Genomic DNA, 21,008 nt, shown 5'->3' with positions numbered 1-21,008 from the left:
AAACATGCTTCCTGCTAGTTTCAGCGTTGCTCCACTTTTTTTCTCTTTCCTCTCAGGAAGCGCTCCATCTACCTTTGTGTGCGTTGTGATGTGGTCCTCGGTGTTGAAACAGTGGTCCGCTCCGGTTCATCATGCTTGCCTTGCATTAACATCATGCATATACTTAAGCCAATTTACACTCTCAGTTCCCTTTTCTCTCACCCTGACCCCACACATTGACTCCCACACTCTAAACATAGGCACACTCGTTAGACAAACAGAGACACCATTTTTGGTTTGTCCCATGCATGAATGCACCATAAATGGCCGTAGAAGAAGCTATGGTATCGACCCCTAATGTTAGGAAATTCTCTGTAATTAGGAAGGTGCCATCATGCACGTCCACAGCGACATGTTTACATAGGGATGGTGTAACTAGATGAAAGGAATGCCCATTGTATTTGAAATTTGCAGGTGCCTGAAAGTTGTTTTGATTTGATCAGAGTTTTTCTTCTCTTCCTTTAGGATCATTCCGTTCCAAAGGCCACTGAAGTTCAAGGATCTGCTCCAGAAGGTGACGGAGGCCTTCGGCCAGCAGATGGATCTATATTTCACTGATAAAGAGGTATTTATTCTAGTAACTTATTTTTAACCTTTTCATAGTGATAGTTTTATATAGATTAGATTAATTGGCTATTATTTAGCTTTTTTTTTTTTTTTGGAAATGTATGTATTAGCTAATAACAATGCCTGTTAAGGAATGGTAGATTTTCACTTCCAAAATTTGATAAGTTTGCAATGTATAATGCAGATAATTTTCTGTTTTTAAATGTTGTGCATTTTGTGAAAAATTGTAAAATATTTATTTTTTTATAATCATTTAAAAAAGGTATTTCTTATTATCATGCAATTTTATTATATAGAATTTGATGTGTTGATGAATTTATGAGGTATACTGAAGAAGAAATGTTTACTTCTACTGTCAATTAAAGCAAAAGTGAGATGAAACAACAAAACTTAATTAAACTTCAAATTTAACTTTTCACTTAAATTGTTTTTCTGATCATGTAGACTAATTGTTCAAAAGTTTGAGGTCCGTAAAAAAGAAAATAAATTAATATTTATTTTCTGCTGGGATGCATTAAAGGATGCTAAGTGACAGTAAAGATATTTATAATAATAAAAAAAGATTTCTATTTCAAACAAATGCTGTTCTTTTGATCTTTCGGATCATGTGATGCATAAGACTAGTCATCACAATAATATATTACTTTTCACAAAATATATAAATAGAAAGAGTTTACAAATTACTGTAAAACAGAAACAATTCAAATTATTATAGTTTTTCACAGTATTATGTTTTTTTTTTTATTGTGTTTTTGTGTAACTCTCTACCATCCACAAACAATTGAATGGTAGTTTAATAAAAAAAGGATCATGTTAAATTAGAAATGATTGCACTTCTCAGACTTTTGCACCCCACTGAATATCAATTTTATACTTGCCACCTGACCTTTATCTCAAGATATAGGCTTGAAAATCCATGTTCATTACCTCTTAGTTAACTCGTAATTGGACTAGCATTTATACTTTGCACTAAGGAGATGTACATTTCACTATACATTAATGTGTTGTTTTTAAACTATGTGTCTTGCTTTATTAATAATGTTGACGGATCTTAGACATTGGTGGCTCTGAAGTGTCAGGAAGATTTGGACCGAGCAGTTCAGGGATTGAGCTCCATCTCTGGTATCAACAACCTGCTGAGAGTGATTCTGAAAACACCTCCCAACAACCAAGTGAGTCCAAGCAGAGCGACCCAACCCAAAGCCAATATTAAAACAATACCTAAACCCACATGAAAAGCCTAACCTGTACATGAACTAGCTCTCAGACCACAAGCTCACTTCCACACATCCATATTATTATTCAGGGAAAATTAAGAAGGCTACATTTGGTTAAATGTAAGGTTTTTTGTGTGTATTTGATTTATTAATTATACTTTTAATTATGTATTACATTATAAAATTATTAAATTGTTTGTTATATTATATTAATAGTCAATTATAAATATATACAATATATGAAAAAAATATATATATTCTCTTTAATTTGTACTAATTTTGCCGCTTTATTGGAAAACTATTTATTATGTAAACTCTTGAATCGCATATTTTCCAGGTTTAGCAGAATTCCTTACATATGTCCATCTTCTCTCCACAGTTCCTTCATGTGAGCGGCCAAGACAGGCAGAGCGAGATGAGGTCATCCAGGTCCCTGGGAGATCTCAAAGCCTCGGTTCTCAAAGGCTCTGAACGAGTGCGCAAACACTCTACAGGTACGTCATGCCGGCTCACACACACCCCTAACACACAGCACGGTCAAAAAAAAAGAGTACACAATGGGTTTATCATCAGCTTTGTTTGCACTTTTCTCCATCAGGACTAGGAAATGGCATCAAAGAGCACAGTGACGTCAGGGCTGTTAGTGAAAGCCTGGGCTAATCATTTTAGTTGTTTTGAATGGCAGAGGAACAGATTAAAAGCATCAGTTTGATACCACTTTCATGTGTGATTGCATTTACATAATATTTGGCCTATCAGAATCGGTTCACTCGCAATGTGTGTTCCAAATGAACGGTTGCTTGTTTACATGTCAATCACGTAGAATCCTTTTTCAGAGACATTCCATTTGTGGTATTAGTAATGTTTTTGCTGTGTAGACAGATGCAGATTTTGCTATCTCTCAGAAGGCAGGTGATATGGAACGACATTTAATATAAATGTCACGATGCAGATGTATAAACCCACCTTTATCCCATCAATAAATTCAAATGTTTATAGTCAACTTTAAAGGGGTTATCAAAGATATACTGCTTTTTAAACATCTGGGGTCGGTAAGATTTATTGATGTTTTTGAAAGACGTCTCTTGCTAACCAAGGCTGCATTCATTTGATAAAAAATACAGTATAAAGAGTAAAATTGTGAAACCTTGTGATAGCAAAGATGAATTTCCAGCATCATTATTTCGGTGATCAAGAAACATTTCTTATTATTATCAACGTTTAACCATGATACTTTTTTCAGTTTTCTTTGATGAACAGATTTTTTTACTTACTGACCCCTAATATTTTAACAGTTGTGTATATGCTAGTTGTGGATATGTCTTTATACTTCAGTTTATTAATAGTGCTAGTCTACATGCAGTTTATGAAAGGCCGATGTTTCATCTTGTTGAATGCAAAAGCATTTAGGAAATTGATGACAGAACTTGTCATATTTAAGTAAGGACAATCAAGTGTGTCTCAAATTCGATTCAGGCTCTGTTAGGATCTGTATTTTGTAAAGTCATTTCATTGTCAGTCTCAGACCCTAGAGCGCTTGCTTAAAAGGCTAGTGGAACGAGTTTATAGTGTTTGAAAAGACCAGATAAGTTTTTCCTATTCGTCGGGTAACATTCAGTAGATCTGATCAGATCGTTCACACATTATTCAGAAGCTAATAAACAGTGAGAAGTTCACAACATGAACATTACGCAAACAAGAACGAGTGTCTTCCCCAAATAGAGCATGAAAAGAGTGAAATATTTCTCAGCAAAGAGAACTCAGTGACTCACTCTTTTTCTCACCATCTCACATTTTTTTCTATGTTTGGCACCATCTCTTTGCTTTCACACCTGAGAAAGAGGCGTGGGAAAGAAGATAGCTCGCTCCACGTGACATATTGAATGATGGAGATTGCAGGTTTTTGCTTGCTGAATGTCAAGGATGTGTTTTTACAGATTTCAATTTGTCAGAGTAGTCAGCATTTTTCATGATAATGGGGTGAATTAGTGAAGTGGAAATTCCTTTGCACTGCCCACATACATAGCATGTTTTGCATCACTTTTTAGCAGTTGGTCAATAAAAATAGCTTTTAAAGAGACTTTATCTTGAAAAAAACTGGATGGTGTTTTGACATACATCCCAACCTACTTAGCCCAACCTTATGAATGACTTCTACTAATCCTGTACATGTACTGTAGTTAGTCAAACAAGTTATGCACATAAGTCTTAAAGGGATAGTTCACCCAAAAATTTGAATTCTGTCATCATTTACTCACCCTCATGTTGTTCCAAACCTATAAGACTTTCGTTCATCTTCGAAACACAAATGGAGATATTTTAATGTTATCTGAAAGCTTTCTGTACTTCAGAACGACCACTTTGACACTTGACACAATAGATTGAATTTTGATAGAAAAACATTGATCAGCATACATAAACAGCTAATTGGTTATTGCGAAAGCTCAAACGTGCTGCCTAACACACGAGTACGGTTGGGTATCGAGAATCGAGTATCGATTGGAACCGAGACTAACTTTTAGTTTTTCCCGGAATCGTTCAAAAGTTAAAATTTCGATTCCTAGTCCAACGAAGAAGCATCTACCGGAAGTGTTGGCATAACCACGCGAGTCGAACATGAGTACCTTACGTTGGCGATCCAAAGTGTGGCTTCACTTTTCTAAAAATAACGAAATCTCGACAAAATGCAAAATTTGTGACATAAGGAGTATTTTTACAGGAGTATTTCCTTCAGAAAGGATTATTTCCTTCAGAAAGGCCGTTGGTTAGCAAGGTTAGAATCAGAATCGTTAGGAACCGGAATCGAAACAAGGAATCGGAATCAGAATCGTTCAAATTCAAACGATACCCAACCCTTCACACGAGATTGAACCTCATTGGTTATGGCACGTCAAGTGAACATGGTTGAGCTACTGTTTAACTTAACATATGTGTGAGTTGATGAATGTTTATGTGAATAAAAGCCTAAATTCAATCTGTTCATCATATAAAGTGATTGTGTCTCTTCCGAAAATTTGGACTAAACCACTCAATTCATTTGTTTTATTATGAATATTTTAACTTGAAGCATTAAAGTGACTGTCAAAGGAGGGACCAAAAGCTCTCGGATTTCATTAAAAATATTGCCTTTGATGAATAAATGTCTTATGTGTTTGAAACGACATGAGGGTGAGTAATTAATGACAGAATTTTCACTACCCTTTAATAGTACAGTAACTAAAGGAGCCTGTTTTAATCAATGCCACAGAGAGCGAGAAAAGCAGGTGGGGTTTATCACATGAATGAATGTATATATATATAGGTGTCAGTCTCACATTCTTTTGACGCTTTCTTCCCCACCCCATCCCTTCCTGTCACATACAGTACTCTTTTACTTTTGATTGCCTTTTTTCTCATGATTTATCCGCCAATAGCACTGTCTCTTTCTCTGACATTCTGCTCACATGTACCTGTCACTCACACCGCTCTTAAATCTCAGTCATTATTCACTTCAATTTGCTCAAATTTTTTCTATTTCTCTGGGATCCTGTGCCCTGTTATTAGTTGCCCTGGAAGAATTACTGTTCCAGACTGTTTTTTTGGCATCAGACTGGATGATGTGTCAAGCTAACATCACTCCGTCTGCCCGCAGGATCTCTGAACACGGGCCGCACATCACCCCCTCCGGGCAGCGTACCAGAAGAGCAGCAGCAGATCGCTCGGCAAGGGTCCTACACCAGCATCCACAGTGAAGGAGAGTTCATCCCAGAAATGCTCGACTCCAATGTAAGATTCATGGTTTGGAGCTGCAGATTACAGCTGTGACTTAGTTACGCAAGGAATTTTCACAATATGTTTTCAAAAACACCATATTTTTAAACAGGCACTTTGAACACTTTTTAGCAATGATTTAGATTTTAAGCCTGGGTTATGAGTAGTATTAGCACCGATACTAATATTTATATGCTGCTTTGGTTCCCAAAATAGGGGTCAAAAAGGGGGTGTAGCAAGGCTGAAGGCACCCACACACTACAAGATAATATTTCTGACAGTCCTTGCTAAATTGCCGATTATCTTGATGGTTCTACAGATTATCTTGTGGTGTGAGGTGTGTTAAGACTGAGTGATTGAATCTTCTTGGTGGAACGTTTTGGCCTCACCGAACTCTAATTGTAAATATCCAACATGGTGAATATTCACGATCAGAAATCCTGTTGTGTGGCAGGAACCCTGCCTACACTGTAAAAATGAATATGCTTTATCTAATCAAAAAAAGTGTGGCAACAGATTACAAGCAATATTATGAATTAAATTTAACAAATTAGAATTGAGTAATAATTAATCAAATTAATTCCTTAAAAGTTAACCATTTAAAATGAGTAAAACTTACAACAACCATAAAAACATAAATTTAAGTCACCATTATGGTGATCAGTGTTTGTTTTAAAATTACGGTTTCTCCTTCAGTGATTCTGCTTGTTAACATTAGGTGTCTTCAATTTTGGCAATATGAAATAAAGAGTTCTTAATTAATCTTTGACGTCTGTCTGTTAGTGAGATTTTTTTGTTAATTTTTTTGGTGTAAACTTTACTCATTTTAAATGGTTAACTTTTAAGGAATGATTTGATTAATTATTACTCAATTCTAATTTGTAATTAATAATATTTCTTGTAATCTGTTGCCACAATTCTATTGATTAGATAAAGCATATTCATTTTTACAGTGCGCACACACTGTAGATTGTCACATGTAACGAAACAATACCCAATCAGAAAGCGAGCTGATGGAAGATGTAAGCAAAACAACCGCAGTCTTGTACCAGGTAACCACCTAGCAACATTTCCACCATTAGTTTGACGATAGATTTTTTGTGTGTTAACGGTGTGTGTGTGTGTGTGAGAGAGAGGGGAAAATGAATAACTGTGATGTTCATGACGAATTTTATTTACTGTACCTCCATCTCTTTCTTTTTTTCCTGTGCATTTTCTATAAAAAGCAGTCCAAACACTATTTTTTCGTTTCTTCTTGCCCATCATCCTCCATGTTTGCTTGCCGATAACTAATAAATGTGAAATCAGCCAGTACTGGTAGATTTTGGCAATTTGTTTAGTAACCGGCAGACAATTATACACCTCATACATAGGCAAATAAGCATGGCAATCCAGAGTGTACAGATGTACTGTGTGACATTTCAAAACCTGAATTAAAGATAAACTGAATGAATCCCTGATGAATCCCAAATGACTGTTTGTTTTGAATGACCCTGATTGTTTCTTAATAAGGGTTAAAAAACTGTGAAAAGTCTAATAAAAAGAAACATTGCTTAGTTTTCATGGTCTCTGATGTTCTTTCGCCCTGTACTTTGTTATCACTGTTCTCTGTAACTGTGCACTTTATAACTGTTTGGGGAAAAGAAAGCTTGGACATATTACGGGCATTTGCTCATGGAAAATCTTACGTCAGTCTTGTAGTGGGCTAAGGTTCAGATGCACAAATGGTAATGAAAAATGTAATGCAATGTAGTGATGTCATTTATTTTTTGTCTGTAGATGATGGAGCCATTCGGGAGTGCTAATGGGTCGCTTTCCAGCAGCTGTCAGTCACTGGACCAAGCACTGGACAGGTGGGCTTTATAAACCGTGTATTAGCGAAGTAAAAGACCACATAAAAAACAAAAAAACAAAAACAAGGTAGAGTTGCACCAGCCATTCATAAGTTCTTATACTGGAATGTAAAGTACAAGTAGTAATGTAGTAGTACTTTTACGGTTGCACCATTTGTTCTTAAGGCAGGACATAGCTAGTAGGACATAAACTCTTCGTAAAATACCGTAATGCGTCGTCGCAATAATATGACATTCTTATTTATACAGTGGCTTGAGTAAATATTTAGTTTATTCATTTTATTCATAGAGTTATGTTTCAACTTTCAAGTTTAATGGTGCAATGCAAAAAAATTTAGTATGTGCACAGTTGTAACTTAGTGGCCCTTTATGTGAAAACAACTTACACACAGCTGGTGCAGCCGACCCCAATCTACTAATTGGTCTTAAAAAAGCCTTGAATAATTAGCCTGGTATTTATCATAAACAATTTATCATACAAGAGCCAGTAAGTTTTAAGACAGTTAGATGGTGCACAGTGGAACTAAACACATAGCACATGACACAAGATGCTGAAAACAGTGACTTCTGTCTGTGTGTATGGCTATAGTCGTGACAGGTTTATTATATATTTTTTTAATTTTTTATTTTTAATTTAGATTTTATTTTTATTTAATTTCTTAATATTTTTATTTTTTAGACTGCAAAAGTTAGTGTAAACTGCTATTATTTAAATAGTGGGTTAGTTAGTTGACATGTAGTTGCAGAGTAGGCAATTTCGGAGCGGCTAGCATTAGCAAGCTAGCTATAAAAAAGCATGAGATTCTACCCTCTGTCGAACTATTGAAATAAAGTGTTACCAATAGCAGTTTTATTTTTTAATACTAGTGTTATCTGATAAAAAAAATAAAAAAAGTAGGGCTGTGCAAAAAATAATTGCGATTAATCGCATCCAAAATAGTCTGTGATTACATAAAATATTTGTGTGTGCTGTATATAATTATTTTGTATATATAAATACTTATGCATGCATGTATATATTTAAGAATTACTTAACCTTAAATTCTATATATATATATATATATATATATATATATATATATACATAATATATATTATATAAATATAAATATTTTAAATATGAATAACACATTTTTTTAATATATACATGCATGTGTGTGTATTTATATATATATATATACAGCACACACAAATATATTATGTAAACGCAGACTTTTATTTTGGATGCGATTAATCTTTTGGATGCGATTAATTTTTGCACAGCCCTAAAAAAAAACTTTTCAGTACCTTAATGAAAGCAGGTAATAAAATGTATACTATAAAATATTTATTTTAGTTTCTAATATTAAACAAAAAATAAAATAAAATTAAAATGAATTATTAGACTTTTTTTTATTTTATTTTAGTATAAGTTCTTCAGTATTTTAGTCACTAAGAACTAGTCAGCCTTGTTTAGCCTTATTGGTAACTGTTTTAATATCAGCAGAGCCACTTTCACGTTACCGATACATGTAATTTAGAATTGCGACTACTTGTAGTTAGTTGAAATCAAACAAAAAAAAAAGTCTTTCTTATTGTTGTCTCTGCATATAAAATGAGATAATTACACACTTCACCTTAAAGAGTATATTATAATAATTACGGATAGACAAGATATCTGATAAATGAACCAACTGTCCAGAGAGGAAATGAAATCGGGTCACAACAAAGGCCAACCAGGAAGCCCTTGATGTCACCATGGCGACAACACGCTTATCTGGACGCCTGGATTCCAGTGCTATCTCTTGCCGCCTCTGCTCTGCTCAAAGAGAGAGAGAAAGATAGAGAGAGTGGGTTGATCTAGCCAATCTATTCTGCTTTCTGTTGCCTGTGCACTATTGTTATAAAAAGAGTCAGTCAATAATGCAGTGTGAAAAAAACACAGGGGAGAGAAAGAGTAAGAATGAAAGACAGGAAAGTGAAAAAGAGAGAGAGGAAAAGAGAAATGAAAACCATGCTACCTGCACGAGCCTTATCTGGCTTTTAGCCCTCAGAACAATGGCAGGAAACAAGTGCATGGAAATGTCTCCCCTCACTGCGGGTGTGTGTGTGCCCGTTATCCGGGGTCTTGCTGATCGCTCAGTACTGACGTCACCGTCGGACAGGGATAACAGGGTTAGGGCAGTAACATATGCACATTAACCCATGATGTTTTTATATTGCTGTTGCCTGCAAGAGTTCAAAAGGAGTTGTTTTTTCTTGACTCCTATAGGGTGAGCAGAAAAACGAGGCTGTTTGCATCTTAAAGCAGACATGAAATGGACATTGAGAAAGTCTTTTCTTCCCTATAGTGACGAAATGATGAATAGATGAAATCTTGCAACAACATATAACATGCTTGAGCCTTTGTTTTGTGAATCAATGCCAGCTACAGCTTACATTGATTTAAAACGGAAAAAACCTGAATGTTGCCGTCTAACTACCCACAGCTGAGCAAGTGATTGAATGTAGTCATTTGTTTGCCTGGAAAATATGATTAAGGCCATTTATCCATCTGTTTTCTGTATAAAAAACATTACCAAGAACTTGAGAACACAAACATATACTTGTTTATGCTTTTATGCTATGCAAATGCAATTGAGCTAAATGACAAAATATTAAAGTAAAAGGCATTATAAAACATGACAAATATTTATAACTGAAATAGTTTTATTTTTAAAGTCTGTAGCTTTTTGGGGGTTAAAAATGAACCAAAATACATATTTGAGATAATACATAATGATCCAGTGTTCAAAACTATCTGCTTGCCTTAGCTAGATTCAAAGCGGTAAGCTTGTAATAATGTTTTTAATTCCAGTGGTACTGGTGGATTTCCGCGGGAGATTCGAGCATGTCTTTGCGTCATTACGTCACATCTGTACACATAAAGAAGAAGTCTCGGCTAGTAGGCTATATTGCGAGTGAGGATGTTGGAGTTGGAGATTTTTAGCCTTTTCTCACAGCTCTTGATATAATTAAACTTATCAATTTGATGGTGAATCCAGAAAGGTTCAAACGACAATCACCAGTGACAACAGATTCACCCGCTGTAAAATGCAAAAGACTTCGTTCGGACTTCGGAGGTGCTACAGAAAGGATACATTTCGGAAGAACAATACATGTTGTCACGCAATACTTGCTTACGTAGTTAACATTAACAATTTGAGAACAAATTATAATTTGCACAGTTTTGCATGATGAGATAACTTAAGCGATTGTTAGATTTAATCAGCGCGATTTACTGCAATGTCAGAACCAGAAGAAAGGTGGATGTTTCTTATTAATTCAAACGTTTTCCGTTGAAAATTCTGGTCATACTTCCAAAAAGAATAATCTGTGATTCTGAATGACAGTATCCACACCGGCACGGTGACTTACAGCCTCACACTGTCCTCAAACATTGTGTTCATCCACACTGTGCCGTGATGAGGGTGCTGAAGTACAACTCACGTTTTACTGCAATTGCAGATTTTAAACAGAGATGGAGACAAAGAGGACAAATGCCGGACTGCCGCTTAAAAAAACCCTAAAAAAAACACCTAAATGATCCAAAAATCACAGCCATCTAGCATGACATCATATTCTGTTGCAGTATCTGTTTCAAATATTTTCACATACTTAAAATCTAGTGTGACCACCACATAAAAGCAAAACGGCAAATAAAGTGAAAAAGTTTAGCATCATTGGTTTGCAGATGCAACATAGATGGTGGCCAAAATGCTTTTTTGGGTCACTGCATTGTGTAAATTTGACTGACACTTAACGCTTCCACTGCGCTATTCAAACGTCTCCGAAACCCCGTTGAATGGTCGGACGTTAGTGTCTCGGGTCAGGTATCAGGTAGAGACAATCTACCATACTTAACGACAGGTGGCAGGCGGTCACATTGGGCACATTGGCACATTGCAGGAATGTAGGCCAGGCAGACGGTGCGGCCCAACGTCACCACTGCACACAGGGGAGTAACAAGCAAAAATAACCCATCATCTCTCCTCCTCTCCTTGTCTTTCCACAGCCCGCCATTCTCCCAGAGCAACCGGGACAACAATTACCTGAACCTCAACTATGAATACAAAGGTGAGGTTGACACGAGCAAGTGAATAGGGATTTCTGTCAGTGCTGTGGGCACTTTTAATGGTCTTTGCTCCATTATACTGTAGATCTGGCTCTCTATGAGAGGAGCAAAGATGCGTCCTTTGAGCTGCTAACTGTGATCACTGTGTGTTGCTAATGGGGCGTTAAAACAAGACTGTAAAATAGCATGTTCCCAAACTTAGTGAGCTGCTTTGATGGGATGCGGCAGATAGATAGGCAGCTGCCTTCTAAGGGAGCATCCTAACAGAAATGGAGCCTAATAAATGACTGATTTGACGTTCTACATAGACAGAAACTTGTTTTCGAAGTACATGAGAGATTTGACTCAATACTAATTTCAGTTCTTAATTTCTGTATTAAAGGAGTTATAATCCTAAGATTTATAATATTTTATTTAGATTCATTTGTATTATTATTCTGTATACAATCAATTATATTTTATTGGTATTACTATTGCCATCATTATTGTTTACCATCATTATTCAGTTTTTTGTTTGTTTGTTGAGCATAAATCCAACTAAATTTTATGAGAACTTAAACTTAATTCAAGATATTCTAAAATTTAAATGTCAATTAAATTCAATAATTACTATTCTTTTAAACATTTTTTTTCATATAAGTCTCTTAAACTCATTATAGTTCATGCTCTCATTATTTTTTGTTTAATTCATGTAAAACATATTATGTATGTATGTCTGAATGCAGTATATTATTCAGTTTTGTTTTCAAGTAAATTTACCTTTGTTTTAGGATGTTTAAATATTTATACTTGAATATTTTTTTTTGTCTGGATAAGACAAAGATATTAAGAAATGTATTATTTTTCAACGTGATGCATGTGAAGTCTGCATATGTAGGCAGCTCACTAGATTTTAGGAACAGAGTTATAGACCTGTATCCACAGGGAGAGAATGAGATTTTCACACTTCTTTCCCCCTTTCATTCCTTTTCTTCTGCTGTGCTGAGAAATTGAAAGTTACTGGAGTGGTTAAACAAGGAGATTTTCTCCCATGTCCTTCCCTGGTTAGTATTCTCTGTCTCTCCTTTGCTCTGTCACTCTCGCTCTCTCCAGCTCTCATGCTCATGCCCGGTTTCCCTCTGTTGTTTTTCCTCTTGAGCAGTGATCAAATAGAGCAGGCCTGCCTGATAATGAGATAGTAATCTTCCCCAACAGAGGCCAGTCACACACACATGCACAAAAACACTTTTCATGGAAACTTTCCGTTTTACGAGCTGCAGACCATTTATATCCCAGGGCTCTATGATACAGACAACATGTTTCCATTGAAAGCCAAACACACTCATACATGCTTTCACTGAGGATTTCTCCATAGAGATCAGGCTTTTTTTTCAGGGCTTGTGAGTGGATTTTTCCTCCCTGCACTCTTCTTCTAAACAGAGCAAATCACTGGGTCTCCCTAGGAGACGGGCTGCAAACAGCACATGGGGAGGCAGTCGCTCGCTCAACAGCTGCTTTCAATCGCAGAATGCAGCGCTCATGTTCAAGCGATCTAGCCAGGGCCCCTGCTTGTGTTTAGTCAAGTCAAGTCACCTTTATTTATATAGCGCTTTTTACAATACAGATTGCTTCAAAGCAGCTTTTCAGTGTTTACACACAGACACCTACTCTCCCACTCTCGTTTTGTGCAGGTGTTTTTTAGTCCTTTCTTTCTTTCTTTCTTTCTTTCTCTCTAAGTCTTTTTTACCATTTCAAGGAGAGAATTTATTCAAAGCAGAAACCTTGGAGCATGACATCATATCAGAATGCTTCTATTTGTTTTGTTTCCCAAAGTAATTTTGCATTATTTTCATGACAATTAAAGAAAGAGAGATTTTCTTTGATAATCTATTTACTACAGTAAAAAAAACTACACTAATACATTAAAAGCATCATGTCTGGATGTAATTATTTGTAATAATTGTATACAGAATTTAATTAAAGAACACACATACATATATGAGGGGCCCTTTATCACACAGACAAAGCAAAGTAATTAGAGTATTTGATAAAGCGGTATGTAGCTATGCGTGGTCATTGAATCAAGCAAATCAGGCTTTATCACACTGTGTGATAAAGGGCTCCTCAATATCTGATATCTGATTTGCTTGATTCAATGACCTCATGCATAGTTACATATCGCCTTATCAAATACTCTTATTACTAATTACTTTGCTTGTCAAAATGAGCTGTTTTCTGTGAACGAGAAGAAAATATATGCGAGTAACTGGCTTGTATCTAACTGCTCCACCTGCAGGACGTCATGGGAAACACGGGACCTTTCCACGCCAGTTTCATGTGTCCAGTCGCAGTAAAGACTACGGTGACGGTAAGCTCTGCCCTTTACCAGAACAATGTGTGTGTAACTGTTGTATTTATAATAAAGGAAAACAGTGACCGTGTGTGTCATTAACTGTTGTGAAATTATTTATAAACTGTGTTATTCATATAATAATTTAAAAACAAATAATAATTTGTTTACATTTAACCTCTCAGTTAAAACTTGAATAATTATTATTTTAATAAAATGGAATAATAATAGTTTATACATAATTTTACAATATGGATAAAAATAACCAAGGGTTATGATGCTGAAAAGAGTTAATAACAATGTATTTGGTTTATTTATCTAGTTTGGTTGTATTTATACGGCCTTCCCCTTCTGCTCGCCTCCATAACAGACGAAGAGCTGCTCTAAGGTCCTAAAGCTTTGCGTTCTGTCCATGTAACAATTTAGAGCGCGTATGAGACAGAGAAAAGCAGGGCTGGGTCTGCCTCCTCCGGGGGCAGTGCTTGCATGTTCACTACCTAATCTACAAACGAAGTGCACATATCCGAACTGGGGTCTCAGAACAAAGTGAGAAAGACCAGGTCTGAACTCCAGGCACGATTCGTCGCCTGAAAATGCCTGCAGATCCCCTACCCTCAGGAGAGCTGTCTTCATCGACAGGATATTTAACTGTGTCGTATTAAAGGGCTCAAAAGCGGGCCCCTGAAGTGCTCTGAGCACTAGAGTTAAGTCCAAAGAGGGTAATGGGTGTAGATTGCGGGGCAGATTTAGCCTCCTTGCACCCTTAAGGAATCTGATGACCAGGTCGTGCTTTCCTAATGACTTACCATTTACTGTATCGTGATGAGTGGCAATTGTGGCAACATACACTTTGAAGGTGGAGGGAGACAGCCTTCGCTCCAACCCATCTTGCAGGAAGGAAAGTACGACTTTGTATGGGCAAGTTCGGGGGTCTTCCCGGTGGGAAGAACACCAATCGACGAACAGGTGCAATTCCTGAATGCCTATGTTCATTGGCTCCTTTTAATTCACTCAAAGGCAATTGGTCTCCCTAGCGTGATCCCAATTCGTTGGAAACCCCTAAGACGAGACGTAGGAGTTCCCGAATGAAAGTGAACTTCAGTCTGGTATTTGGAGCCTCTCAATTCTCAGAGGGCCTAATTAGTAAATTAATTATTTGTTTAGCATTTAGTGGATGCTTTCTTATCCAAAGCAAGTCGCAATTCACTAATTGCCTGAACCGTCCTCTGGATCGTTAGCCTGGATGCCAACTCCGCCCACAACATTTTTTGGTCGGGAAGTTCGGTCTGGACTCGATCCATTGAGGAGTAATTATGATCAGGCAAAAAATGAACGGGCCATTCAAATTGCCAGGGCGGGCTTTATACGATGATGGACAGATGATCTGCAGGGACGTAATCATCACATCATCAAAGTGCGCTTGTCAAAGATGACTGCAGCTGGAGAATTGAGATGTATAGATTCCGCTGTCGCGTCTTTTGTAAAATAAATCGACAGCGCATTCATTTTAATAGACAAACAGAGAACTGCAATCAAGGCATTTGTCGATCGGAAAGATATTTTTGGCGTCCTTCCTACATGATTCGGGAAAAGTGTAACTTATCAGCTGGCTCTGATGGTCGTTAAGAAGATGGGACGTAATGAAAAGCCTGTGGTCGTTGTGGTTTCTCCTTTGGTAGCACTCATGGAGAAGTAAGTAAAAGAAGCAACACTCGTTATTTAACTTCTAAAATAAATACAGTTAGGCTACGTTCTGTATTTGAAAACTGCGCTATGCAAAGGAGTTGACTTACTGCGTTGCTCTGATTGGTTGTAGGTCTACCGACTATCCAATTGAGTGCAGAGTTTTTTTTTTTCCTGGTTCGGTTACGACACGCCTCATAATCAAAGCGTAATAGAGCGGTTTCAGACTCATATTCTCTCTTGAATATGAGTATGACGAAGTCAGGCTACTAGATCGTGTTAGCGTGGAGGACATTGCACAATGGGACAGAGCAGGATTGATTCTCCTATTTGGAATCAAACATGTGCTTTCAGCCCAGATCCATAAATTGTTAGATTGGCAATTCCAAAACACAAAACCGTTTTTCATTCCTTCTGACGAGACTAGAATACTAGTTTATGCTGATTTGATGCTCTTATACAGGTGCTGATTTTTACAACATTTTCCTTACATTACATGCTGTGCTGGAGGCAGGATCTAGTCGAGATAAAGCTGTGCACATGGCCATGAACTTGGCCAGCATGATGAGTTTCCCCAGAACTGAGTGTATTTAAGACCTTGTCCGTGTGTGTGTGTGTGTTTATTTGTGTTTCCCCTGATGAGGCACACTGACTATTGCAAAACACTAAGTACTGAGAGCAGTTTCCTGCATTGTGGAAAGGTTGATGGAGGAAGTGAGAGGCAAAGGAAAAGAAGAGCGTGAGAGAGAGAATCAGGGAAGAAGAGAGGGAATATAAAGATACATGTTTGGACATGACGTGTTAATTGCATGTGTCTTAAAGCATTACGAGATTATTCAGAACAGGAATCTGAATTCTGCAAAGATTTAATCCATTTTGGGGGAATGTTTTTTATGACATTTGAAAATTAAAATCGCAAACACAATTAGATATGGATACGGCAGTGGGAATCCTGTAAATATCAAGCAAATGTCTTTTTTTAAAGTGTGGTTTCCAGGTGTAGGAAAATCACAGAAATGAGCGTATTTGTTCATTTAAGTATATATAGATGGAAAAGGCTTTTATAAATTCAGTATGTCAAATGACTCAAAGTCTCCAAAAGGTCATGGAATTTTATTGGTCAATGGGTCTAAATGGTTATTTGTATTTTTTTTTTATTGTGTGCATTTATAAAATATGTGTCTATATAGGTCGGAGGACTTTCCCTCGAAGCTTTATGCCTCAAGAGAAGCTGTTTCAGCTGGTCCCGTCCAGCCGTACACGCAGCTATAATGGGGAAAGCACTTTACTGTACAGCGGAGATCTGCACAACATCAGCTGGACTGAGAAAAACTGCCAACTCAACAGTCCTAAATGTAAGAGCACATGCATACATTCACAGGAGGACATTTATGTAGATAATTAGAAAGGACAATCCCATTAAACACATTTGTAGGCTTGCCTCCAGACCAGAAATATCAGATTTCTTTTATTTCTAGTGCTGCACCCCTTTCTGTGTACCATCTCATGCGGCTGAATCTATAGCACTGCAACAAAAGAAATCATATTTAACCACATGTTTTACCACTCATATGAGCTGGTTCTTTATATAGATTGATTCATAAATTACTTTTATAAGCCGCCTTGATTGAATAGGTCAAAGCATAAATTAATATTTACACACAAATAAAAACAGACAACAATACAGTGGAAAACTGTTTGCACTTTCTTCTTGGTATACATTTTCCCCCCACAATTAAAAAATCCAAACAAAAACGACACAACGACGAGTGACAATCCCAACCCCCACCCCCTGTGTAGGCTGTTTTATCAGCTCCATTAATCTAGTTTGTGCGCCTGAATTTGACGTATGAACATGAATGCTCGTCTCTGCTGTCTGCCTCCCCAGATCTTCCATAAACTATTCAGATAGATTCATCATGTCAAATATCATTATAGGAATGCTTAGCTAATTAAGATAATGGTAAATACTGACGCAAATGTGTCCGTCATAGAATAAGTGGGAAATGAGTCTGAGAGATGCGTAAATCTTGTTTTGGGAGGGTTGTTCTCAGACTTGGGTGTAGTTTAACTGCATCCAGACATGAAGTTCATCTATCTATGATTAGATCCATGTTTAGAGAACAACTGCAGAAATATTAAATGCAGACACATATTGTGCTATCATGTATGTGGCTCATTATAGCTATCAGTCATGCTGCAAATGTATTGAAAGCCATAAAAAAAGTATTAAATGTGTTGAGATTTAAAAAAAATGTGTTAAAAAGAATTTCAGAATTAAAGGAGTATTTCACTTTTGAAAAAACTTTTGCTGATAATTTACTCACCCCCATGTCATTCAAGATATCCATGTCATTCTTTCTTCAGTCGAAAAGAAATGAAGGTTTTTGATGAAAACATTCCAGGATTTTTTCTCCATATAATGGACTTCAATGGGAACCAAACGGTTCAAGGTCCAAAAGATAGTTTCAGTGCAAACTGCAAATGGTTCAAAGGGCTTTAAACGATTCCAGACGATGAATAAGGGTCTTATCAAGCGAAACAATCACTCATTTAAAAAAAATAACAAAGTTTACGTTTTATAAGTTCAAATGGTCACCTTGCTCTGTACTGTGATGCACGTTCGTGACTCTCCTGTTCGAACTCGTTCATCAAAATGAACTAGTATTTTTCGGAGTCAATTCGTTCGTTTCGTTTGTTGAATGAACCAAATGACTAGGGAAAAGATTTGTTCATTTTGATGAACGAGTTTGAGTCAGGAATGTGCATCACATAACAGAGCAAGGCAACCTTTCGACTGAAGAATGACATGGATATCTTGGATGACATGGGGGTGAGTAAATTATCAGCAAAAGTTTTTTCAAAAGTGAACTACTCCTTTAATATTCAGTAGTGTATTTTTTTAAATAACATGCAGCAACTTCCAATAGCTCACTATCTTACTCTTTGTACATTTAAATGTTAGTTTATTGTCTGAGAGGAGAACAGTTGCAAATAAATCTGAAAGTATAAATCTTTATAGCATCCAGTTGTAAATACAGTTGCGGTTTGACTCTGTGTCGTCAGCAAGTCTGTGTCTGGTTTGAGTTACAGTCTGCGGCGTGCTGCTGAGGTTAACGTGGTTTGTTTCTTCTAACCCTCAGCCCCAAGGGCTCCGGTAAACTGGCGTCAGGGGAAACTGCTCGGTCGGGGCGCTTTCGGCGAGGTCTACCTCTGCTACGACGTCGACACGGGACGCGAGCTGGCAGCCAAGCAGGTGCCCTTTGACCCTGACTGTCACGAGACCAGCAAGGTTAGTATGTAGTGGACTCAGATGGTGACAGTATTTATGCACTGAAGAGATTTTCTGTGTTCTGAAAACTCTCTTTCTTTTTATCTCACGCCACAGGAAGTGAACGCACTGGAGTGTGAGATTCAGCTATTGAAGAACCTGCGTCACGAGCGCATAGTGCAGTACTACGGATGCTTGCGTGATCCGGTGCAGAGAAAACTGGCCATCTTTGTGGAATTCATGCCTGGGGTGTGTATAAACCACAGAGAGCATATTGAGTCTAATCAAATTGGAATATAAACCAGTCGAGAGCTTGTGAATCGAATCAAATTGAATAAGAAAATCTGTATCCATACCATTCCTATTTTCTTTTCTTTCAGGAGCTAAAAGAACACAGATAGCATGTGCAAGCCATAGCAGGCGCATTCTCAATTCCTCCTTTTAGTGTTTCAAGTATTTGTTAAACTGGCAGTGAATCTGCAATTTTCCTTTTAATGACCAACCCACTCCAAAATGTCACTGGCTCGCGAACATATCCACAGTGTTCTTTGTCAGCACAACCGCACAGCTTTACAAGTTCATTTTCTTTGCAAATGGGTGTTTTAATGAACGTCAGACGTGGTCTATCCCGTCTGTCAGCTGCATTTTAATATGCACAGACTGAGTGTCTTAGTCACATATTGTCTGGTAAAGGGGAATGTTTCCCAAGGTCTCTGGCAGACAGATGCATCGCTGCTCAGAGCCAAAGCCACCAGCCTCTGCACAGCACTGCTGTCTCTTGATAAGAGCAGAGGTAAAGGGAACAGGAGACAGAGAGAAGGACTTTGAATGAGTAGGATGTGGAATAGGGTTAGATGAGGTGAGAAATGCATTGCATAATAAGGCATCAGAAGATCACCAGGGCCTGTAGCAGTGTATTAAAGTAGGATTCTGTGTGCGGTACACATCGCTTCATTTTAATAAATTGACATGGGTCATTGTGGTTGCTTTATAATACAAAATAATACCAGGAGCTGTCCAAATGTATTATTGCTAGGGAGGCTTTGTAGTTTGTGTCACAGGTGTTTCACAAAGTTGTCCTTGAGGAGACATTGTTTCTTCGGTGAGGGGTGTAAACAGGAAAGCTGAGGAAATATGAACTTTGTTTGCGGTAGTGTTTCAAAGAAACACAGACACATGTGCGGAACATTTGGCACTATGATCTGTTTTTCCAGAGTTTCAGAATTCGACAAACAGCTTCCAGCTCCAGATTTGTAAACAGTGTGACTTCCTTGCAAACACACTGGTTTTCAGCAAATATGATTAACTATATATGATTAAATAAGAAATGCTTTCATTTTTTATTACATTAAAAGTATCATGCATATGCATTTGCACATTTGTCATTTGTTACAATATTTATAAATCTTTGTGAATATTAGATAATAAAAATAGTTCTTACAATTATTAAATGTTAATTAAACTGTTAAATAATATTAATACACATTTTGATTTTATTATTATTTGATTTATTATGTTTTATGATTAAATTAACATTACCTAAGATTAATGGATGCTTTATAAGTATTTTACATTTTTATTTCATGTTAACTAATGTAGCAAATGTTAATAAATTGAACCTTAATACAAAATGTTACTTAAAATAATGTATTTAATTAATAATCAATTGTGAGGTGTGTGTGTGTGTGTGTGTGTATATATACGTATATATATATATATATATATATATATATATATATATATTAGGGCTGTCAAATGATTAATCATAATTAATCGCATCCAAAATAAAAGTTTGCATAAAATATGTGGGTGCACTGTGTATAATTATTTGATATATATATATATATATATATATATATAAATGCACACACATGTTAAGAAATATTTTCATGTATATATTGTATATAGATTTATATATAATGTATAATATAATAACAAAATAATTATACACAGTGCACCCACGTATTTTATGTAAACACAAACTTTTATTTTGGATGCGATTAATCACGATTAATCGTTTGACAGCCCTAGAATATATATATATATTAGGGGTGGCACGGTACATGAAAAAACACCCGAACCGTTCGGTTCGCTTGTCTCGGTTCGGAGCGTGTGTGCGTCTCACGGTTCGACGCATGCGCAATGTAGCCTCGTGCCCGTATGTCACGCGTGTTTTCTTTTCGCGCGACATAAGCTTGTTCGACTT

General features: G+C 36.8%; 1 protein-coding gene across 2 annotated transcripts in view; it reads left to right on the top strand.

The window, feature by feature from the left end:
• Positions 1–21,008, top strand: part of map3k22 (mitogen-activated protein kinase kinase kinase 22) — a 58,296-nt gene that overhangs the window by 31,065 nt on the left and 6,223 nt on the right. For both annotated transcript variants that reach the window (XM_039666939.2, XM_089125550.1), the window contains exons 6-15: positions 505–604; positions 1,662–1,778; positions 2,203–2,317; positions 5,455–5,588; positions 7,353–7,426; positions 11,460–11,521; positions 13,795–13,866; positions 16,722–16,886; positions 18,675–18,823; positions 18,920–19,051. In XM_039666939.2, coding sequence (XP_039522873.2) covers positions 505–604; positions 1,662–1,778; positions 2,203–2,317; positions 5,455–5,588; positions 7,353–7,426; positions 11,460–11,521; positions 13,795–13,866; positions 16,722–16,886; positions 18,675–18,823; positions 18,920–19,051 — 1,120 coding nt within the window. The remainder of the gene's footprint in view (positions 1–504; positions 605–1,661; positions 1,779–2,202; positions 2,318–5,454; positions 5,589–7,352; positions 7,427–11,459; positions 11,522–13,794; positions 13,867–16,721; positions 16,887–18,674; positions 18,824–18,919; positions 19,052–21,008) is intronic.

Source organism: Pimephales promelas, chromosome 22 (genome assembly GCF_988280905.1).
Source record: "Pimephales promelas chromosome 22, fPimPro1.hap1.1, whole genome shotgun sequence".
NCBI lineage: Eukaryota > Metazoa > Chordata > Actinopteri > Cypriniformes > Leuciscidae > Pimephales > Pimephales promelas.
The sequence above is the reverse complement of the archived record's forward strand: the minus strand, read 5'-3'. Positions and strand labels throughout refer to the sequence as shown.